Genomic DNA, 21449 nt, shown 5'->3' on the forward strand with positions numbered 1-21449 from the left:
CTTCCGGCTCAGCTCCTTCTTCACCACAACGGATCGATACAGCGTCCGCATTACTGAAGACGCCGCACCGATCCGCCTGTCGATCTCACGATCCACTCTTCCCCCACTCGGGAACAAGACTCCGAGGTACTTGAACTCCTCCACTTGGGGCAAGATCTCCTCCCCAACCCGGAGATGGCACTCCACCCTTTTCCGGGCGAGAACCATGGACTCGGACTTGGAGGTGCTGATTCTCATCCCAGTCGCTTCACACTCAGCTGCGAACCGATCCAGTGAGAGCTGAAGATCCTGGCCAGATGAAGCCATCAGGACCACATCATCTGCAAAAAGCAGAGACCTAATCCTGCAGCCACCAAACCAGATCCCCTCAACGCCTTGACTGCGCCTAGAAATTCTGTCCATAAAAGTTATGAACAGAATCGGTGACAAAGGGCAGCCTTGGCGGAGTCCAACCCTCACTGGAAACGTGTCCGACTTACTATCGGCAATGCGGACCAAGCTCTGGCACTGATCATACAGGGAGCGGACTGCCACAATCAGACAGTCCGATACCCCGTACTCTCTGAGCACTCCCCACAGGACTTCCCGAGGGACACGGTCGAATGCCTTCTCCAAGTCCACAAAACACATGTAGACTGGTTGGGCAAACTCCCATGCACCCTCAAGGACCCTGCCGAGAGTATAGAGCTGGTCCACAGTTCCACGACCAGGACGAAAACCACACTGTTCCTCCTGAATCCGAGGTTCGACTATCCGGCGTAGCCTCCTCTCCAGTACACCTGAATAGACCTTACCGGGAAGGCTGAGGAGTGTGATCCCACGATAGTTAGAACACACCCTCCGGTTCCCCTTCTTAAAGAGAGGAACCACCACCCCGGTCTGCCAAACCAGAGGTACCGCCCCCGATGTCCACGCGATGCTGCAGAGTCTTGTCAACCAAGACAGCCCCACAGCATCCAGAGCCTTAAGGAACTCCGGGCGGATCTCATCTACCCCCGGGGCCTTGCCACCGAGGAGCTTTTTAACTACCTCAGCAACCTCAGCCCCAGAAATATGAGAGCCCACCACAGACTCCCCAGGCACTGCTTCCTCATAGGAAGACGTGTTGGTGGGATTGAGGAGGTCTTCGAAGTATTCCCTCCACCGATCCACAACATCCGCAGTCGAGGTCAGCAGAACACCATCCTCACCATACACGGTGTTGATAGTGCACTGCTTCCCCTTCCTGAGGCGGCGGATGGTGGACCAGAATTGCTTCGAAGCCGTCCGGAAGTCGTTTTCCATGGCCTCACCGAACTCCTCCCATGTCCGAGTTTTTGCCTCTGCGACCGCTGAAGCCGCGCACCGCTTGGCCTGTCGGTACTTGTCCGCTGCCTCAGGAGTCCTATGAGCCAAAAGAACCCGATAGGACTCCTTCTTCAGCTTGACGGCATCCCTCACCGCCGGTGTCCACCAACGGGTTCTAGGATTACCGCCACGACAAGCACCAACTACCTTGCGGCCACAGCTCCAATCAGCCGCCTCGACAATAGAGGCGCGGAACATGGTCCATTCGGACTCAATGTCCAGCACCTCCCTCGTGACATGTTCAAAGTTCTTCCGGAGGTGGGAATTGAAACTCTCTCTGACAGGAGACTCTGCCAGACGTTCCCAGCAAACCCTCACAATGCGTTTGGGCCTGCCAGGTCTGTCCGGCATCCTCCCCCACCATCGCAGCCAACTCACCACCAGGTGGTGATCGGTAGAAAGCTCCGCCCCTCTCTTCACCCGAGTGTCCAAAACATGAGGCCGCAAATCCGATGACACAACTACAAAGTCGATCATGGAACTGCGGCCTAGGGTGTCCTGGTGCCAAGTGCACATATGGACACCCTTATGTTTGAACATGGTGTTTGTTATTGACAATCTGTGACGAGCACAAAAGTCCAATAACAAAACACCACTCGGATTCAGATCCGGGCGGCCATTCTTCCCAATCACGCCTCTCCAGGTTTCACTGTCGCTGCCAACATGAGCATTGAAGTCTCCCAGTAGAACGAGGGAATCACCCGGGGGCGCACTCTCAAGTACTCCCTCGAGTGAATCCAAAAAGGGTGGGTACTCTGAGCTGCGGTTTGGCGCATAAGCGCAAACCACAGTCAGGACCCGTTCCCCCACCCGAAGGCGGAGGGAAGCTACCCTCTCGTCCACCGGGTTGAACTCCAATGTGCAGGCTCTGAGCCGGGGGGAAACAAGAATTGCCACCCCAGCCCGTCGCCTCTCACTGCCGGCAACGCCAGAGTGGAAGAGAGTCCAGCCCCTCTCGAGAGAAGTGGTTCCAGAGCCCTTGCTGTGCGTCGAAGTGAGTCCGACTATATCTAGCCGGAACTTCTCCACCTCGCGCACTAGCTCAGGCTCCTTCCCCCCCAGCGAGGTGACGTTCCACGTCCCAAGAGCTAGCTTCTGTAGCCGAGGATCGGACCGCCAAGTGCCCTGCCTTCGGCTGCCGCCCAGCTCACATCGCACCCGACCTCTATGACCCCTTCTATGGGTGGTGAGCCCATTGGAGGGGGGACCCACGTTGCCTCTTCGGGCTGTGCCCGGCCGGGCCCCATGGGGGAAGGCCCGGCCACCAGGCGCTCGCCATCGTGCCCCACCTCCGGGCCTGGCTCCAGAGGGGGGCCCCGGTGACCCGCGTCCGGGCGAGGGAAATCTGGGTTCCTTGTCAGTGTTCCTCATAGAGATCTTCGAGCTGCTCTTTGTCTGATCCCTCACCTAGGACCAGTTTGCCTTGGGAGACCCTACCAGGGGGCATAAAGCCCCCGGACAACATAGCTCCTAGGATCATTGGGACACGCAAACTCCTCTACCACGTTAAGGTGGCAGCTCAGAGAGGAGAGGTGCCAGATCATGCTGGAAAATGAAATCATCTCCATAGAGCTTTTCAACAGATGGAAGCATGTAGAGGAACTTTATCACAATATTCTAATTTTCTGAGACAGTCCTGTATATTCAAAACTTTCAGCCACCCTCCAATGTCCACAGTTTTATTATATTATTTTACTGCGCTGGCTCAGTGTGTTCAACCTACTTGCCCTCTCCTTACTTTTTTTGCTTCCTACTTGGGCTGAATTAACTGCTTTCCTCTTTTGCTTTCCATTCACTGATTCCTTCGCTGCAGACTCTTCTTTCCTCATGTCGCATGGAGAGAAAGCCAATAACGACGAGTTTGACCCTATTCCCGTGCTCGTCACCAAAAACTCAAATCCAGGTAAGATGAACATAATCCTGAGGTTAGCTCTCACATCTGCTCTTAGCAGGGTGGATTCTGAGACCCTCTCCCATGCAGAACCCACACCCGTTCCCTCTGTGGCTGGTGAATCTTGGCAGTCAAAATTTCACATTGAAAAATTTAATCCTCCACACTGCAGGGTCTTGTTTGTACATTTATTTTGCAAGTCTCCTAGTGTTAGATTGATGCTTCCTTACTCTCCCCTGATGATGCAGCCATGTAAAGATTATTCCAGCTCACTCTCTGCTTCTTTCTCTTTTCCTGCCCCTTTCCATGCACCCCTCTGCTCTGATTTCCATTATCATCATCATCCTCATTCAATTACTTATTTTTCTCCATACATCCTTGGTTTATATTCTTTGGCTCGACCCTCACCACCCCCCTTGGCTCTGCCATATCTACCTCTGTGTCTCGTCTCTCTCTCTTTCTCTGACATGTTCCAGGTGGCCACTCGCGTACCAACAGTGGCAGTTCAGCGTCCAGCATCCCCAACTTGGCCCGCTCCCTTCTGCTGGTGGATCAGCTCATCGACCTCTAGAAGGGGATGGGAGAGGTTGAGGGGCTTTGTAAAGCCCTAACTTTGGGACAGGGGAAGAGTTGGGTTCGAGATGTAGAATCTTTTCAAATGAAAGACTAGTTCACCTTGACCGAGACTCAGTCTGTAGTTGCCTGATAGGCAGGTTACATAAGGCTCTGCTTACATTCCCATCAATGCTTGAGCATATCATCTGCCACTGTCATGGCTACACCATGGTTTTCCTCATGCTTTCTCCCCTCCATAAACTCTCATTTAACGTGCGGCCATAGTGGTCTACTTTCATTTCATGATGGACTGCTTGATGACCGCTGCTTTGCTTTCCCTTTTGTGTGCTTGTTGGTTATTTTCAGCCTTCAGGCAAACTCGACCAAAAGAGTCAAAAGGCTGCAGGCTTCCTGGTCAATTTGATGCACTTTCTCTAAACACAGGTTGCTTTATAACCAACATGTACCCAGAATCACCCAGTTTGCACTAATAGAACCAGTTTGTCTTTAACCAATGAGGTGGCAAATTGTCTGCCCTGACAGGTTTCTCAGTCCACTCTGGATTTTTGTGCTGTTGTTTTATACCTTTTGTAAACACAGTGAACACATGCGTTTTAAAATCTATTGATTTTATTCATCACTATTTTCCCATGGATCTAACAGTATAAAAAGATGTAGCTTCAGCTTCACTGTTTTGTCACCTCACAACGATTGTGAAATGGGACAATGTTTCATCTGTAAATGAGCTAGATGGGCAAAATGATAGGGACACTTTTAAGGAAGTGATGGAGTTGGACGGATGTTGGACCTGCTGCCTCACTATCTTCTGTTGTTAGAGTTCATCTTGAAGGTTTTTGGTGGTGTTGAGGTCAGGGCTCTCAAATTCTCCCCCACCAAACCCATCATCTAAGCATGCCTTTACGGACCTTGCTTTGTGTCCTGGGGCCCAGTCTTACTGGAACAGAAAAGGGTCTTCCCCAAACCTTTCCCGCAAAGTTGAAAGCATAGAGTGTCTTGGTAAGATCAATTGCACTTTTGGGGGGAATTTTGCCCATCATTTACAATCCCTATGTGAGACAAGAAGAGATGTATTTCCCTTTTTTAAATCTTGAAAAACTGCTAGTATGAGGCATCTAACATTGTAGGTAATGGGATTCATCTATTCTTCCTATAAGGCGCTCTAAAAACAACAACAAACAACGCACCATTTACATGCCGTGGCCGTCATATTAACAAGGCCGTAGCAACAGTTATTGTACGAGCTAACAACTTTGAACTATTTATCTGACGTCGTGACATATTACCGTATTTTCCGCACCATAAGGCGCCCTGGGTTATAAGCCGCGCCTTCAATGAACGGCATATTTCAAAACTTTGTCCACCTATAAGACGCCCCGTGTTATAAGCCGCATCTAACTGCGCTAAAGGAATGTCAAAAAAACAGTCAGATAGGTCAGTCAAACTTTAATAATATATTAAAAACCAGCGTGATGTGGGCGCGCACGGAGTCGTATATCAACATGGACGGAGCTGCGTGAAAAAAGCCACCCGGCCTCTTCACGTAAACTTAAACTTACCTTAACCACTCGCTCATCTTTTCTTCATCCATCCCTTCGAGTTAGCTTTTATGATGACGCCGGCTGGAAAGGTCTCTTTTGGCAAGGTCTTCCTTTTGAATATCACCATGGGTGGAAGTTTCTGGCCATTAGCATGGCAAGCTAGAACCACAGTGAAGGATGACTTCTCATTCCCTGTGGTGCGAATATTCACCGTACGTGCTCCCGTTGTATCCACAGTGCGGTTCACAGGAATATCAAAAGTCAGTGGAACCTCGTCCGTCCATGTTGATAATGTTCTCTGGCCGGATCTTTTTTTCAGCTATCTTGTTTTTACAATATGCACGGAAAGTAGCCAGCTTTTCTTGAAAGTCTTTAGGCAGTTGCTGTGAAATAGTAATCCGTGTGCGGATGGAGAGATTGCGTCTTTTCATGAACCGGATCCCTGTCGCTTAGTAGGAGCCATTTTGTGGTCTTTACAGATGTAAACACACAAAGGAAATGAAACGTACGGTAATATCCGCGCGCTTTTTCTTCTTCTACGCGGGCGGGGGGTTGCTTACAGTAGAAGAAGAAGCGCTTCCTGTTTTATGGGGGCGGGTGCTTACCTTGGCGGTTGCTTGCGTAGAAGAAGAAGCACTTCCTCTTCTACGGGGAAAAAAGATGGCGGCTGTTTACCGTAGTTGCGAGACCGAAACTTTATGAAAATGAATCTTAATATTTATCCATATATAAAGCGCACCGGGTTATAAGGCGCACTGTCAGCTTTTGAGAAAATTTGTGGTTTTTAGGTGCGCCTTATAGTGCGGAAAATACGGTAACTTACTCACACTGCTCCTCCGACTAAGTAGCCAGCTATTAGCTAGCCTAAACTGCTAATAACATTGGTTGTGACCCGCCAATAAATCAAGAAGCTTGAGCTTCTGCATTGCCTTTGATTTTGGAAAAGTTAATGCTAGGTTATAAATCATAACTCACACCTGAAAAGTAGAAGGTTGTGGCACCAAAACGGGAGATTGGTCAACTTTTAAAATCTACACGCTACCAACTTGATACTATATGGCTCTCAATAAATGGAATGCAGCATAAGACCATAGCAACATCACTTGGAAGCATTTTTCATCGGAGGATTATTCAGAATTTAACAGCTCTAAAAATAAACAATATTCCATCATTTGTCATCCCAGTGAGCGCAGTCACAGTTTTATCTTATTATTATGTGAAAGTTTTAGCACTAAGCAACAATCGCCATGGCTATGCGCTCGATGAAATTAATGCGCCCAGGAAAGGAGTTTCTGGAATACTTGATGACCAAAATACCGTAAATGTTACATGTTGTCATGAATGTGCTTGGTACTACATTGCATGTATAATTACAGCATTAACATACATCGGTGTAGGAGACTTTTGGATGTTTTAAAGGGCTTTATAGGTGGAAAATATTGTATCCCCATTACCTGCATTGTTAGCTGCCTTTCATGAGCATTTTTTCTACTATTTGGAACACAGAAAAGAGAGAAACTTGTGTTCTTCTCTTGCATAAGGATTGTGAATGATGGGCAAAAAAATTTCAAACGTGCAGTTCCCCTTTCAGATCAGGAGGGGTCTGAACGGGTCTATCAATATTTATATCAGCTGTATTATGTGGACAAAAGTGATATGTTTACTGTCATTAGTTACAATGGCCAATGACAAGATGACTAAGTAAAATACTGCTCTCAGTGAAGATCACTTCGCTTGCTCTTAACTAGACTTCAAAGATAATTAGTGAAGATTGCGCAGTGCATTGTGGGTGCCGGGTAGCCATTTTTGCTGAACATAGGTTTTGTTTACATGGCTGTACTGTAGCTGGATTAAAATGGATCGTACATAATAATACAAAAATCATGGGACCGCATCGAGACATCACTGATCACTGTAGTACTGCTCCAAAAATAACTCATTCATTTTTGTGCTTACCCAAGACTAAAAGTAAACAAACAATGCTTTTTTCCAAAATACCATATGCTTTTTGTCACTCGCAGCTAGACTGGTTAACGCTAACAGCCGACTAAATGCTACGTGTGCAACAGAATAAAACATGCTTTGATTCAATCTTACCAGTGTGAAAATGCAGTGAACACACCAACATGTACCATGGTGATGGCGTTAAAAATCGTGTTTGATCGTCTCACGACTGCTATGCAGGCTATTAGGCGTCTCTTCATTAGCATCATAACCTGACTTCCTTCGGCCTTGCTTTCACGCTGAAACGAGAAAAATCTCACCAAATCTTTTTTTTTTCATGAAGCAATCACGACCACGATTGTGGCAGTTAATGATGCCGCAAGTTTGCGCCATGTTTTGAACTTGTTAAAGGGAAGAAAAAAAAACCCGTACGCACAGAGTCTTGCATTAAGCCATGTAAATAAGCGATTCAGAGAGACCCACAATGCAATGCGTTTTCACGTCGCACTTTAAAGCCGCATAGAAGCGCCGCATCATAGACCGCCAGTCCAACTGCTATTACAAACTTGGAAGTCACTCGACCAATACCTCTTTCTCAGAAAATAAAAAACGTGTGTATGTTGTTTGGGTTTGTTTTGTTTTGCTTTTGCCAGCCAAGCTAATTTATGATTGTGGAATTTGTAAATGCATCACATCTATCATGGTTATGAACAAATGTGACTGACATTAACGCTTTAGACTGAATGTATAAATGTGATATATGTCAAATCTAAAGGGACCCGAGCCTGTCTGTGTATAAATGCAAAGATGTTGACCGCTTTCCAAAGTTTTTTTTCACGCCATCATGTCAACCTTTTGTTCTAACGCCTCCCTGTGGATAAACTAAGTGCTTCTGACAGCTACTTTTTGTTGCTTGTCTCCAGCCAACACATTTTCGGTTTGAATAGAAAAATGGTCTTCAGCATAGAGGACATCTGAGCACCTCACATTCTCTCTTCTCCTTCTACTCACACCTGACTAAAATAATTAGTTAACCATGTTTGGTCACCTAAACTGCAAAGAAGATGGGGCAATAATTACAGTGGAACCTCTATTTACGAACTTAATTCGTTATTCAGTGTAGTTTGCAAACCGAAAAGTTTGTATAGTGAAGCACAGTTCTCCATAAAAATCTATTGAAACATGAATAATTGGTTCTAGCCTCGACAAAAGTCCTAAACTTTTAACGCAACAACATTACAGCAAGTTTAAATGACAACACACGTGCAGAAAAAGGATAATTGTTTTACTTTGTGTCTGGGAATATATGTGGCATTATTGAACACTGAGTTTCAGAGTGGTAAACAGGTAGTGGCTTCACATTGTCACTTAGCACAAACTAGTAGTGTGAGGCGATCCTTCCTTGTGTGTTTTTGATTGATTGAAACTTGTATTAGTAGATTGCACAGTACAGTACTTATTCCGTACAATTGACCTCTAAATGGTAACACCCGAATAAGTTTTTCAACTTCTTTAAGTCAGGGTCCACGTTAATCAATTCATGGTCCCGGTTGTGCCTTCTCCTTCGCTGTAAGAAAGGTCCGCTGTGGCATCTTTTTCGGTCTCATCACATTTAAGGACTTGCTGCGGACTAAAACACCCTTCGCTAAGAGAATCCTTGGTCTGCCGGAGGCTACGTGCTAAAATACTAGCTGTATAGCTTGTCTAGCAACCCGAAGCTATACAGTACAGTTTGGACACATTTAAAGCGTTTCTGATCACACAAAGTGATGTCTAACACAGGCAGACACAGTTCTGCCCGGTGCGAGTTACGACAGTTGTGGAAATAAACTTGTCAGCCATCAAAGCTCTTGAATGAATGAAGCGTTTATAAGCCGAGACATGGTTTGCACACCGAGGTATATTTGGCCCGATGTAAGCGTTCGTGAACCGAAAAAGATGCGAATGAAGGCGTTCATGAATCGAGGTCCCACTGTACATCCAACAATAGCAATTCAAATAATACAACAACTCACAATTCCATTCTGTTCTACTTGTTTGGGTGACAATTTAATTCAGAATACATTCTCTCAAAATAGCATTTAGTATATGATTTATAATGAAATCTTTTTTTTTTAATGACGGTTACTGTTTACAAAAGCTCCTCTTGGCTGCTGAAGTAAATGCGCAGCGAGTAAGTAATGGCCAAAAAAATGTCTTTAAAATTCGATTGAATCAATTCAGAAATGTAATACAGTCTTCCCTCGTTTATGGCTTCACTCGATACCATATTCTATGTATTTTGGATTAAATAAGTACAAAAATGGCTTAATGAACTAAGAATATTATTACTACAGTAGCATGGCCACTAATTAGCTCAGCCTCAGGCAGAGTTACTATTGGATTAAATAGTGTATAGGTGACTATGTGGGTATTTCATATCTATAGGACTCCCATCATGTTAAAATATTTATTATAATTTGGAAAAGGGGTCTTATAATGCAAAAAACTATTTTTCTTACCTGTTTGGTACCACATCGAAAGGAGCCAGATGAGGTGGTTCGGGCATCTGGTCAGGATGCCACCTGAGCGCCTCCCTAGGGAGGTGTTTAGGGCACGTCCGACCGGTAGGAGGCCACGGGGAAGACCCAGGACACGTTGGGAAGACTATGTCTCCCGGCTGGCCTGGGAACGCCTCGGGATCCCCCGGGAGGAGCTGGACGAAGTGGCTGGGGAGAGGAAAGTCTGGGCTTCCCTGCTTAGGCTGCTGCCCCCGCGACCCGACCTCGGATAAGCGGAAGAAGATGGATGGATGGATGGATGTTTGGTATCTCTTTGTGTAAAAAAAAATAATTAATAATTCAATCAACTATCGAGGCATGTCAGAAATATTTATAAAACTATCTTGCCTTCTTCCAAACTTGCTCCAAATAAGCTGTTTAGTGAAGTGAACTATATTTATATAGCGCTATTCTCTAGTGACGTATTTTACCTTAGTTATGTCAGTGGATATCTACTTATATGGTAGAGGTTTTCCCAAAAAGCTTTGCAAGAGTCACCTTTTTTTTAATTATATGTAGTACAAAGTTGTAGTCCATAAGTTCCTTATTTTTCTCCATCCTCTTGGCTCGTACATGGACATGCGTCCTCCGCTGTTGCCATTTCTAATAAAAAAGTAGCGTACAGTACAATTCTAACCTAAATCTGTCAGTAGACTCAATATGAAAGCGCTAGCAACTACAACATGGCTGATGGGGAGAAGACGCAGTCGAAGCTGGCTTGGCCTGGAGGAGGACTTCAGCACCAAATAAGATCTCCCCTTTATAAATAAAATGTACTTACTTACTATAAAACGGCACATCCTAAAAAGACAGTCCGAAAGCGTTTTAAAGATGGTTTGTAAAACATAAGCTATGCACAATTTTGACTTAAGCACCACCATTACATGTTTTAAATGTAGAAAAAAATCACATAATGACCTTTTGAATACCGGTGAAGAAATGCCCCATTGACATGAATATTAGAATCGTGTAGCTAACAAATTGAGTCTGTGTTACATTATCAGCACTTGGATAACCAAGTCAGGTCGCAACAAAATCCAAAACTGCTGTTTTCCTTTTAACGGCTTCCACTAACACCTCCTGAGAGCTGCCGTCAACGCTGCTGAGGTAAGACTGACCCGTGCGCTCCTCTGTGCTCGTCTTGTCTCACTGCTGCCAAGGGCCGTCTCCTTGTTTCCACTGACTCCCCGTGCTCCCGTCCTTTCCAACAGCAACACTTGTTGAGAGCAAGCTGTGGAAACAAGGTTGCTCCATGTTGTGCCGCTGAAGCTGTGTAGTACCTTGTCTCCAGTAGAACTTGTGTTGTCCTTAAGTGTCGTGACGCTTACTAGTAAGAGGTTGCGTGGTCTCCCGACGACATTGAACAACATGCTCTCCTTATCTGCTCTCATGCAGATGCTCAAGTGGAGAGGAACGGCTACTCCGTGCTTGGCCAGGACCACGACACTGAGATTCCGGCGAACGAGGCATGTAGTCACTCCAGTGATGAAGACCAGGAAAAAGAGGGCTGCAAAGAAGAGCAGCAGAATTTCATGGATGCGGCAGAGGGTCCTACCTCGGCCCACGACTGCAGTGGCTCCAGACCGCTGCTGCTTGACTCCGAGGAAGAGGAGGAACAAGGAGGCGAGCCTTGCCTTAACTTATCAGAAGTGTCCACCGTGGCAATTTCTCAACCAGCTTCTGCACAGAATCATTCCCAGCCAGACGCCGAGCCAGCCAAGGGTACTCCGGACGTCTTCTCCAAAGCTCCTTTCCGCCCCACGCATCAAGAAGCAGGCGACGTGTTCGCCGAGGCACCGTTTCCACGCGGCCCGCTCTCCGGCCAGCTGGACGTGTTCTCCCAGGCTCCCTTTGCAAGAAAAAAGGAGGCCCTAGCTGAGCAAGGTGCACTGGCACAAATCTCCCCCCAGCCGTTCCGCCCACAAGCCCTCGCCAAATATTCCCGACATTTTGAGGGCCAGCAGTACGAGACGACAGGCTTTAACGCGAGCAATCAAGCTGCAGTACGCGCCGCAGACCCTTTTGTCAGTGCACCCTTTCACCTTAAAGCGCCGCAAGAAAAGCCCTGACAACAACGCTGCAGCTGGACTGCAAGCCTGCATCGAACTCCTCCATTCTAGTATGCAACACCTTTACCTTGGAAACAAGCGCTTCAAAGTTTCTCTGGTGGTACCACGCAATTCTTGCATTGCCTGAAACGAGCAAAGAAAGGTGACGTGCATGCCAGCAGCGCAAACCCACACTAGTGTTTTTGTGCCTATACCTAAGCAGACCTTAAGCATATAGTGCTGAATCATCATATCAAATGTGTTGTCACAAGGACTGGGTGGACTTCAGTGGTTTACACTTAGAGCAAGTACACGCCTTTCATTTAGAATTGTTCAACTGCGCCTCAGAAAACCAAAATAAAACTTCTCATGACCTGTTTTTTTTTTCCTTTTTTTTGGTATCCAATCCTACTTTAACAATTCCAGCATTTAGGTCAGTTTAGGCTACTTTTTGTTATACTGGTCATGTTTTGAATTAGTAACTCCAGTCGGTACGGACGTCTCCAACAAGGCCAACGTGGTGGTCGAGCATTTAATTGTTTTCTTACCTACCTCACTTTTGTCATTTGTCCCAGTTTAAATACAAACAGATGGTGTTTGGCTGTTTATTGATAAGCCTGTGTTTTTCTGTGTTCAGTCAATGACCTGTCTTGGCTGAAAATGGGACATACGTACAGTACAGGCCAAAAATTTGGACACACCTTCTCATTTCAATGCGTTTTGTTTTTTGTTTTTTTCAAGACTATTTACCTTGTAGATTGTCACTGAAGGCATCAAAACTATGACACCTGTGAAGTGAAATCCATTTCAGGTGACTACCTCTTGAAGCTCATTGAGAGAATGCCAAGAGTGTGCAAAACAGTAATCTGAGCAAAGGGTGGCTATTTTGAAGAAACTAGAATATAAAACGGGCTTCACGGTGGCAGAGGGGTTAGTGCATCTGCCTCACAATACGAAGGTCCTGAGTAGTCTTGGGTTCAATCCCGGGCTCGGGATCTTTCTGTGTGGAGTTTGCATGTCCTCCCCGTGACTGCGTGGGTTCCCTCCGGGTACTCCGGCTTCCTCCCACTTCCAAAGACATGCACCTGGGGATAAGTTGATTGGCAACACTAAATTGGCCCTAGTGTGTGAATGTGAGTGTGAATGTTGTCTGTCTATCTGTGTTGGCCCTGCGATGAGGTGGCGACTTGTCCAGGGTGTACCCCGCCTTCCGCCCGATTGTAGCTGAGATAGGCTCCAGCGCCCCCCGCGACCCCAAAGGGAATAAGCGGTAGAAAATGGATGGATGGATAGAATATAAAACATGTTTTCAGTTATTTCACCTTTTTTTGTTAAGTACTCTACATGTGTTCATTTATAGTTTTGATGCCTTCAGTGACAATCTAAAATGTAAATAGTCATGAAAATATAGAAAACAAATTGAATGAAACTTTTGGCCTGTACTGTGTATATATATATATGTATATATATATATATATATATATATGTGTGTGTTCGTTCCATGTAGTGATGGACCTTTGTGAAAATGTATGGAACAGACTGCATAATGTAATCACGAGTGCTGTCAAATGTTACATTTTTTTTTTAATCAGATTAGTCACACTTTTTTGAATTTGGATGAATCATTAATAATCATAAAAATTATTTGCTTACATAATTTAAATGAATCAGGGGAAAAAAAGACCCTAATATGCAATTTTATGGTCAGGATGTCATACGCAAATGTTTTTAAATAAAACTTTTTTTTTTAATTTTTGTGTGACAAAAAAAATAAAATAGGGTTTATTTTGAAGTGATATTTGCCTGCGGACACACTGGTCAGTCTCCTCACCTGATCACTGACCGTGTAACAATCAACGCCACCTTTTAGGTAACCATCCACGGTTAAAGTAAGGGAGCATGTACGGTCAAAATAAATTGGATGATTAATCTTCATATAGACATGATTAATGCGATCATTTTTTGTTATTCATCACATGAGTTAACTCTATTTTTGACAGCCCCAGTTTTAACGCACACTGGACACTATTCTTTATCTTCTCATATGTAAACCCATGTCATTAGTAACACGTTCCTCCAAAACAAAAGTACACTTGTGTGATTCTTCTGCAACTGTACACAATAAATGCAATATTTTTTGCGATTAATCGCATGAGTTAACTCGTTATTTTTTACAGCCCTAGTAATCACGCTCACTGGGGACTATTCTTTATCTTCTCATACATAATCCCATGTTGTTGGTAAAATGTTTCTCCAAAAAAGTAAAACTGTCTGATTAATCTGCAACTGTACACAATTAATGCGATAATCTTTTGTGATTAACCACGTGAGTTAACTGGTTATTTTTGACAGCCCTTGTATTAATGCATACTGGAGACTATTCTTTATCTTTTCTTATACAAACCAATGTCAGTGGTAACATGTTTCTCCAAAAAAAGTGTAATCTGCAACCACACGATTGATGCGATGTTGTTTTTTTGTGATTAATCACATGAGTTAACTCGTTATTTTTGACAGCCCTAGTAATCCCACATTCTGGACAATATTCTTCATTTTCTCATACTCAACCAATGTCAGTTCCTCCAAAAAAGTACAATTGTGTGATTAATCTGCAACTATAAACAATTAATGCGATTTTGTAGTTAATCACAAGTTAACTCGCTCTTTTTGACAGCCTTAGGAGTAACGCTTACTGGGGACTATTCTTTATCTTCTCATACATAAACCAATGTCGTTGGTAACATGTTCCTCCAAAAAAGTGTAATTAATCTGCAACTACATGATTGATGCAATGTTTTTTTGTGATTAATCACATGAGTTTACTCGTTATTTTTTGACAGCCCTGGTAATTCCGCATTCCGGACAGTTATCTTCATTATCTCATACTCAACCAATGTCAATTCCTCCAAAAAAGTACAATTGTGTGATTAATCTGCAACTGTAAACAATTAATGCCATTTTGTAGTTAATCACAAGTTAACTCGCTCTTTTTGACAGCTTTAGGAGTAACGCTTACTGGGGACTATTCTTTATCTTCTCATACATAAACCCATGTCGTTGGTAACATGTTCCTCCAAAAAAGTACAATTGTCTGATTAATCTGCAACCGTACACAATTAATGCGATTAACCATGTGAGTTAACTCGTTATTTTTGACAGCCCTTGTATTAATCCATACTGGAGACTATTCTTTATCTATTTCATATATAAACCAATGTCAGTGGTAACATGTTTCTCCAAAAAAGTGTAATTCATCTGCAACTACATTATTGATGCAATGTTTTTTTGTGATTAATCACATGAGTTAACTCGTGATTTTTGACACCCCTAGGAATCCTGCATTCCGGACAATTATCTTCATCATCTCATACTTAACCAATGTCAGTTCCTCCAAAAAAGTACAATTGTGTAATTAATCTGCAACTATAAACAATTAATGCGTTTTTGTAGTTAATCTCAAGTTAACTCGCTCTTTTTGACAGCCTTAGGAGTAACGCTTACTGGGGACTATTCTTTATCTTCTCATACATAAACCAATGTCGTTGGTAACATGTTCCTCCAAAAAAGTACAATTGTCTGAGTAATCTGCAGCTGTACACAATTAATGCGATTAACCATGTGAGTTAACTCGTTATTTTTGACAGCCCTTGTATTAATGCATACTGGAGACTATTCTTTATCTATTTCATATATAAACCAATGTCAGTGGTAACATGTTTCTCCAAAAAAGTGTAATTCATCTGCAACTACATTATTGATGCAATGTTTTTTTATGATTAATCACATGAGTTAACTCGTTATTTTTGACAGCCCTAGTAATCCCGCAATCCGGACAATTATCTTCATCATCTCATACTTAACCAATGTCAGTTCCTCCAAAAAAGTACAATTGTGTGATTAATCTGCAACTATAAACAATGAATGCGATTTTGTAGTTAATCACAAGTTAACTTGCTCTTTTTGACAGCCTTAGGAGTAACGCTTACTGGGGACTATTCTTTATCTTCTCATACATAAACTAATGTCGTTGGTAAAGATGTTTGTCCAAAAAAGTACAATTGTCTGAGTAATCTGCAACTGTACAAAATTAATGTGATTAACCATGTGAGTTAACTCGTTATTTTTGACAGCCCTTGTATTAATGCATACTGGAGACTATTCTTGATCTATTTCATATATAAACCAATGTCAGTGGTAACATGGCTCTCCAAAAAAGTGTAATTAATATGCAACTAGACAACTGATGCAATGTTTTTTTTTGTGATTAATCTCATGAGTTAACTCGTTATTTTTGACAGCCCTGGTAATCCCGCAATCCGGACAATTATCTTCATCATCTCATATTTAACCAATGTCAGTTCCTCCAAAAAAGTACAATTGTGTGATTAATCTGCAACTATAAACAATGCGATTTTGTAGTTAATCACAAGTTAACTCGCTCTTTTTGACAGCCTTAGGAGAAAGGCATACTGGGGACTATTCTTTATCTTCTCATACATAAACCCATGTCGTTGGTAACATGTTCCTCCAAAAAAGTACAATTGTCTGATTAATCTGCAACTGTACACAATTAATGCGATTAACTATTCTTGATCTATTTCATATATAAGCCAATGTCAGTGGTAACATGTTTCTCCAAAAAAGTGTAATTAATCTGCAACTACATGATTGATGCAATGTTTTTTTGTGATTAATCACATGAGTTAACTCGTTATTTTTGACAGCCCTGGTAATCCCGCAATCCGGACAATTATCTTCATCATCTCATATTTAACCAATGTCAGTTTCTCCAAAAAAGTACAATTGTGTGATTAATCTGCAACTATAAACAATTAATGCGATTTTGTAGTTAATCACAAGTTAACTCGCTCTTTTTGACAGCCTTAGGAGTAACGCTTACTGGGGACTATTCTTTATCTTCTCATACATAAACCAATGTCGTTGGTAACATGTTCCTCCAAAAAAGTACAATTGTCTGAGTAATCTGCAACTGTACACAATGAATGCGATAATCTTTTGCGATTAACCATGTGAGTTAACTCGTTATTTTTGACAGCCCTTGTATTAATGCATACTGGAGACTATTCTTTATCTATTTCATATATAAACCAATGTCAGTGGTAACATGGCTCTCCAAAAAAGTGTAATTAATATGCAACTAGACAACTGATGCAATGTTTTTTTTTGTGATTAATCACATGAGTTAACTCGTTATTTTTGACAGCCCTGGTAATCCCGCATTACGGACAATTATCTTCATAATCTCATACTCAACCAATGTCAGTTCCTCCAAAAAAGTACAATTGTGTGATTAATCTGCAACTATAAACAATTAATGCCATTTTGTAGTTAATCACAAGTAAACTCGCTCTTTTTGACAGCCTTAGGAGTAACGCTTACTGGGGACTATTCTTTATCTTCTCCTACATAAACCAATGTCGTTGGTAACATGTTCTTCCAAAAAAGTAAAACTGTCTGAGTAATCTGCAACTGTACACAATTAATGCGATTAACCATGTGAGTTAACTCGTTATTTTTTGACAGCCCTTGTATTAATGCATACTGGAGACTTCTTGATCTATTTCATATATAAACCAATGTCAGTGGTAACATGTTTCTCGAAAAAGTGTAATTAATCTGCAACTACATGATTGATGCAATGTATTTTTTATGACTAATCACATGAGTTAACTTGTTATTTTTGACAGCCCTAGTAATCCTGCATTCCGTACAATTATCTTCATTATCTCATACTTAACCAATGTCAGTTCCTCCAAAAAAGTACAATTGTGTGATTAATCTGCAACTATAAACAATCAATGCGATTTTGTAGTTAATCTCAAGTTAACTCGCTCTTTTTGACAGCCTTAGGAGTAACGCATACTGGGGACTATTCCTTATCTTCTCATACATAAACCAATGTCATTGGTAACATGTTCCTCTAAAAAAATGCAACAATTGATTTACACATTCAGCACCAAGTACAACGAATGCTCGTATAATGCTCAACAACTCACATTCACCTCTTCAAAAGCACGCACTGTAAGCATCTTTGGAATATTCAAGTATGCACTGACAACCTCTGCAACTATAATGCTTTTCATTTGTCATAAATACACACACTTATTCCGTCTGGGACTGACATACAGTAGTAATAATGATAGGTGGCCTATTAATTACATTCCTTTATCTTACTTTACTTTCTTGTGTTGTCGTCAACGACATCCAAACCGGTTAAGTTAATAAAAATGTCCATCCAATGTCATGTGAAAAGTTATCTTTTCATTTCTACTTGAATCGTAATATCTTATTTTTAATGTTCCGTTTTGTCACCTGGCGTGTTTTAAGTGAATGTTTCTGTAAGAATGTGTTTTGAATGTAAAAACTGGGGAAAAAATGATATTTTTCTCCCGTGTTGGATAGAATGGTTGATTCAACTGCTGACTTACTGTTGGATGAAAAGCACTCAAAATACTTCACAGCTTGCCTTTGATGTATGTTGTCAAAGTCCTGAAAATTATTAAATGAATGTAAAATCATTCTTTGTTCATGTTACTCATTTATAAAATGCCGATATTGAGTTTTGTGTGTAGATATGTGTATTGTCCCACAAATGATTGCCGAAAACAATATCTTTGTCAGCATTATTTTGTGACCAAACTAAGCAATAATGTAATCAGAATATATAATAATAATGCAAGTAACCATTTAAAGGCATATAAATATATGTTTGTAATTACTATTTATTTGTTTACCATTGCACTGTAATTGGAAGATAACTTCCTAAATAAATAAAAAACATTTTATTGACTCAAAGGCAAGATTGTTTATGAGCACAATTCGTACGCAAAGCAAATCAAAGTTTTTACAGAAAACTACAAGTAGGCAAAACATTGAAAAAAAAAAAATCATAATCATTCAAATGTAAATAATTAAATAAAATCAATTATAAATACAATTGAAATCAAAGAGTGTAGATAAAATACTTTCAGTTGTCATATTCACAATTACAGTCGTGGTCAAAAGTTTACATACACTTGTAAAGAACAATGTCATGGCTGTCTTGAGTTTCCTATACTTTCTACAACTCTTGTTTTTTGTGATAGAGTGATTGGAACACATACTTGTTGGTCACAAAAAACATTCATGAAGTTTGGGTTCTTTTATGAATTTATTATGAGTCTACTGAAAATGTGACCAAATCTGCTGGGTCAAAAGTATACATACAGCAATGTTAATATTTGGTTACATGTCCCTTGGCAAGTTTCACTGCAATAAGGCGCTTTTGGTAGCCATCCACAAGCTTCTGGTTGAATTTTTGACCACTCCTCTTGACAAAATTGGTGCAGTTCAGCTTTCTGGCATGGACTTGTTTCTTCAGCATTGTCCACACGTTTAAGTCAGGACTTTGGGAAGGCCATTCTTTCTAAAACCTTAATTCTAGCCTGATTTAGCCATTTCTTTGCCACTTTTGACATGTGTTTGGCGTCATTGTCCTGTTGGAACACCCGACTCCGCCCAAGACCCAACCTCCGGGCTGATGATTTTAGGTTGTCCTGAAGAATTTGGAGGTAATCCTCCTTTTTCATTGTCCCATTTACTGTCTGTAAAGCACCAGTTCCATTGGCAGCAAAACAGGCCCAGAGCATAATACTACCACCACCATGCTTGACGTTAGGTGTGGTGTTCCTGGGATTAAAGGCCTCACCTTTTCTCCTGCAAACATATTGCTGGGTATTGTGGCCAAACAGCTCAATTTTTGTTTCATCTGACATGCCATGAACACAGATAAGACCCTCTGGAGGAAAGTTCTGCACAGCAATTTGGTCCGCAGTTTTTTTTTTCAAGCGCTCTACAAATAAAACGGAAATGGATAGGATTGGATAATGTACAAAATGCTTCCCAAGACGTTGGCGTTCAGGGTTTGACATGGAGCAGAAGCAAAACCGACTTTGGTCAGTAGTGTTTCACTCTAGTCCGTTATGTTCCCAACCATAAAGAGTGGACGGTCAGAGCAGTATAGTTGCTCACTTTTACTTTATTGTCAACTTCAGTGCAGTTACAATCCCAGGTGACTCACTCACACTAGCCCGCTTACTTCCTGTACAGTGTGTCTCACTCTAAACGTTCCCCCCCTGCAACATGTATTAATATGCTGGAGTGTCAACGGAACAATCATATTGTAACAAGTAGGTGGCGGTAGTTTTCACAAGGACCCGGGTGATGGCAGCAGAAACGTAAAAGAAGTCAGCGGTTGTACATTAGGGCTGCGAATCTTTGGGTGTCCCACGATTCGATTCAGTATCGATTCTTGGGGTCACGATTCGGTAATAAATCGTTTTTGCGATTCAACGCGATTCAAAAACGATATTTTCCCGATTCAAAAGGATTCTCTATTCATTCAATACATAGGATTTCAGCAGGATCTACCCCAGTCTGCTGACATGCAAGCAGAGTAGTAGATTTTTGTAAAAAAAAACTTTTATAATTGTAAAGGACAATGTTTTATCAACTGATTGCAATAATGTAAATTTGTTTTAACTATTAAATTAACCAAAAATATGACTTAATTTATCTTTGTGAAAATATTGGACACAGTGTGTTGTTGTCAAGCTTATGAGATGTGATGCAAGTGTAAGCCACTGTGTTTTTATAAATGTCTAATGATAATGTCAATGAGGGATTTTTAATCACTGCTATGTTGAAATTGTTACTAATATTGATACTGTTGTTGATAATATTAATTTTTGTTTCACTACTTTTGGATTGTTCTGTGTCGTGTTTGTGTCTCCTCTCAATTGCTCTGTTTTTTGCAGTTCTGAGTGTTGCTGGGTCGGGTTTGGTTTTGAAATTGGATTGCATTGTTATGGTATTGCTTTGTATTATTTTGTTGGATTGATTAATAAAAAAAAATAAAAATAAAAATCAATTTTTGAAAAATGAGAATCGATACTGAATCGTACAATGTGAGAATCGCGATTTGAATTCGGATCGATTTTTTCCCACACCCCTAATTATGAAGTGGGTTTTTTTGGGTCTATTTTTTGTCTATTTTTCCTGTTTAAGTGTTTGAATTTAATTTTTATTTTATTTGTATTTTTTTTTATAAACCTTTATTTATATTGTTCAACATTTACAAACAAGTATATGAACAATAACAGTCAAAACAAGTACAAAAACAGTACAAAACAGTGCCAGTGGGTTGTACGTTATTAAGTTCATCAGAGAAGTTGAGCTGAATGAGATACTATATTTTTTTTATTTATTATTTTGTTAATGTATTTTATCTAGTTATTTATTGTAGGTTGTGAGTTCAAACCCCGGCCGAGTCATACCAAAGACCATAAAAATGGGACCCATTACCTCCCTGCTTGGCACTCAGCATCAAGGGTTGGAATTGGGGGTTAAATCACCAAAAATGATTCCCGGGCGCGGCACCGCTGCTGCCAACTGCTCCCCTCACCTCCTAGGGGGTGAACAAGGGGATGGGTCAAATGCAGAGGACAAATTTCACCACACCTAGTGTGTGTGTGACAATCATTGGTACTTTAACTTAACTTAACTT

At 41.8% G+C, this 21449-nt stretch overlaps 1 protein-coding gene across 8 annotated transcripts in view; it reads left to right on the forward strand.

Annotated features, from left to right (window-relative positions):
- LOC133623204 (AP2-associated protein kinase 1-like) overlaps positions 1–18412 on the forward strand; it is a 50765-nt gene extending 32353 nt beyond the window's left edge. For 4 of the 8 annotated variants that reach the window (XM_061986282.1, XM_061986287.1, XM_061986284.1 and 1 more), the window contains 2 exons: positions 3161–3250; positions 11232–18412. In XM_061986282.1, coding sequence (XP_061842266.1) covers positions 3161–3250; positions 11232–11905 — 764 coding nt within the window. In that variant the 3' untranslated portion in view covers positions 11906–18412. Of the gene's footprint in view, positions 1–3160; positions 3251–3714 lie in introns of all 8 variants that reach the window. The other 4 variants (XM_061986286.1, XM_061986288.1, XM_061986289.1 and 1 more) reach the window with 2 other exon arrangements.
- The last annotated feature ends 3037 nt before the right edge of the window (positions 18413–21449 follow it).

This window comes from Nerophis lumbriciformis, linkage group LG12 (assembly GCF_033978685.3).
Source record: "Nerophis lumbriciformis linkage group LG12, RoL_Nlum_v2.1, whole genome shotgun sequence".
Lineage (NCBI taxonomy): Eukaryota > Metazoa > Chordata > Actinopteri > Syngnathiformes > Syngnathidae > Nerophis > Nerophis lumbriciformis.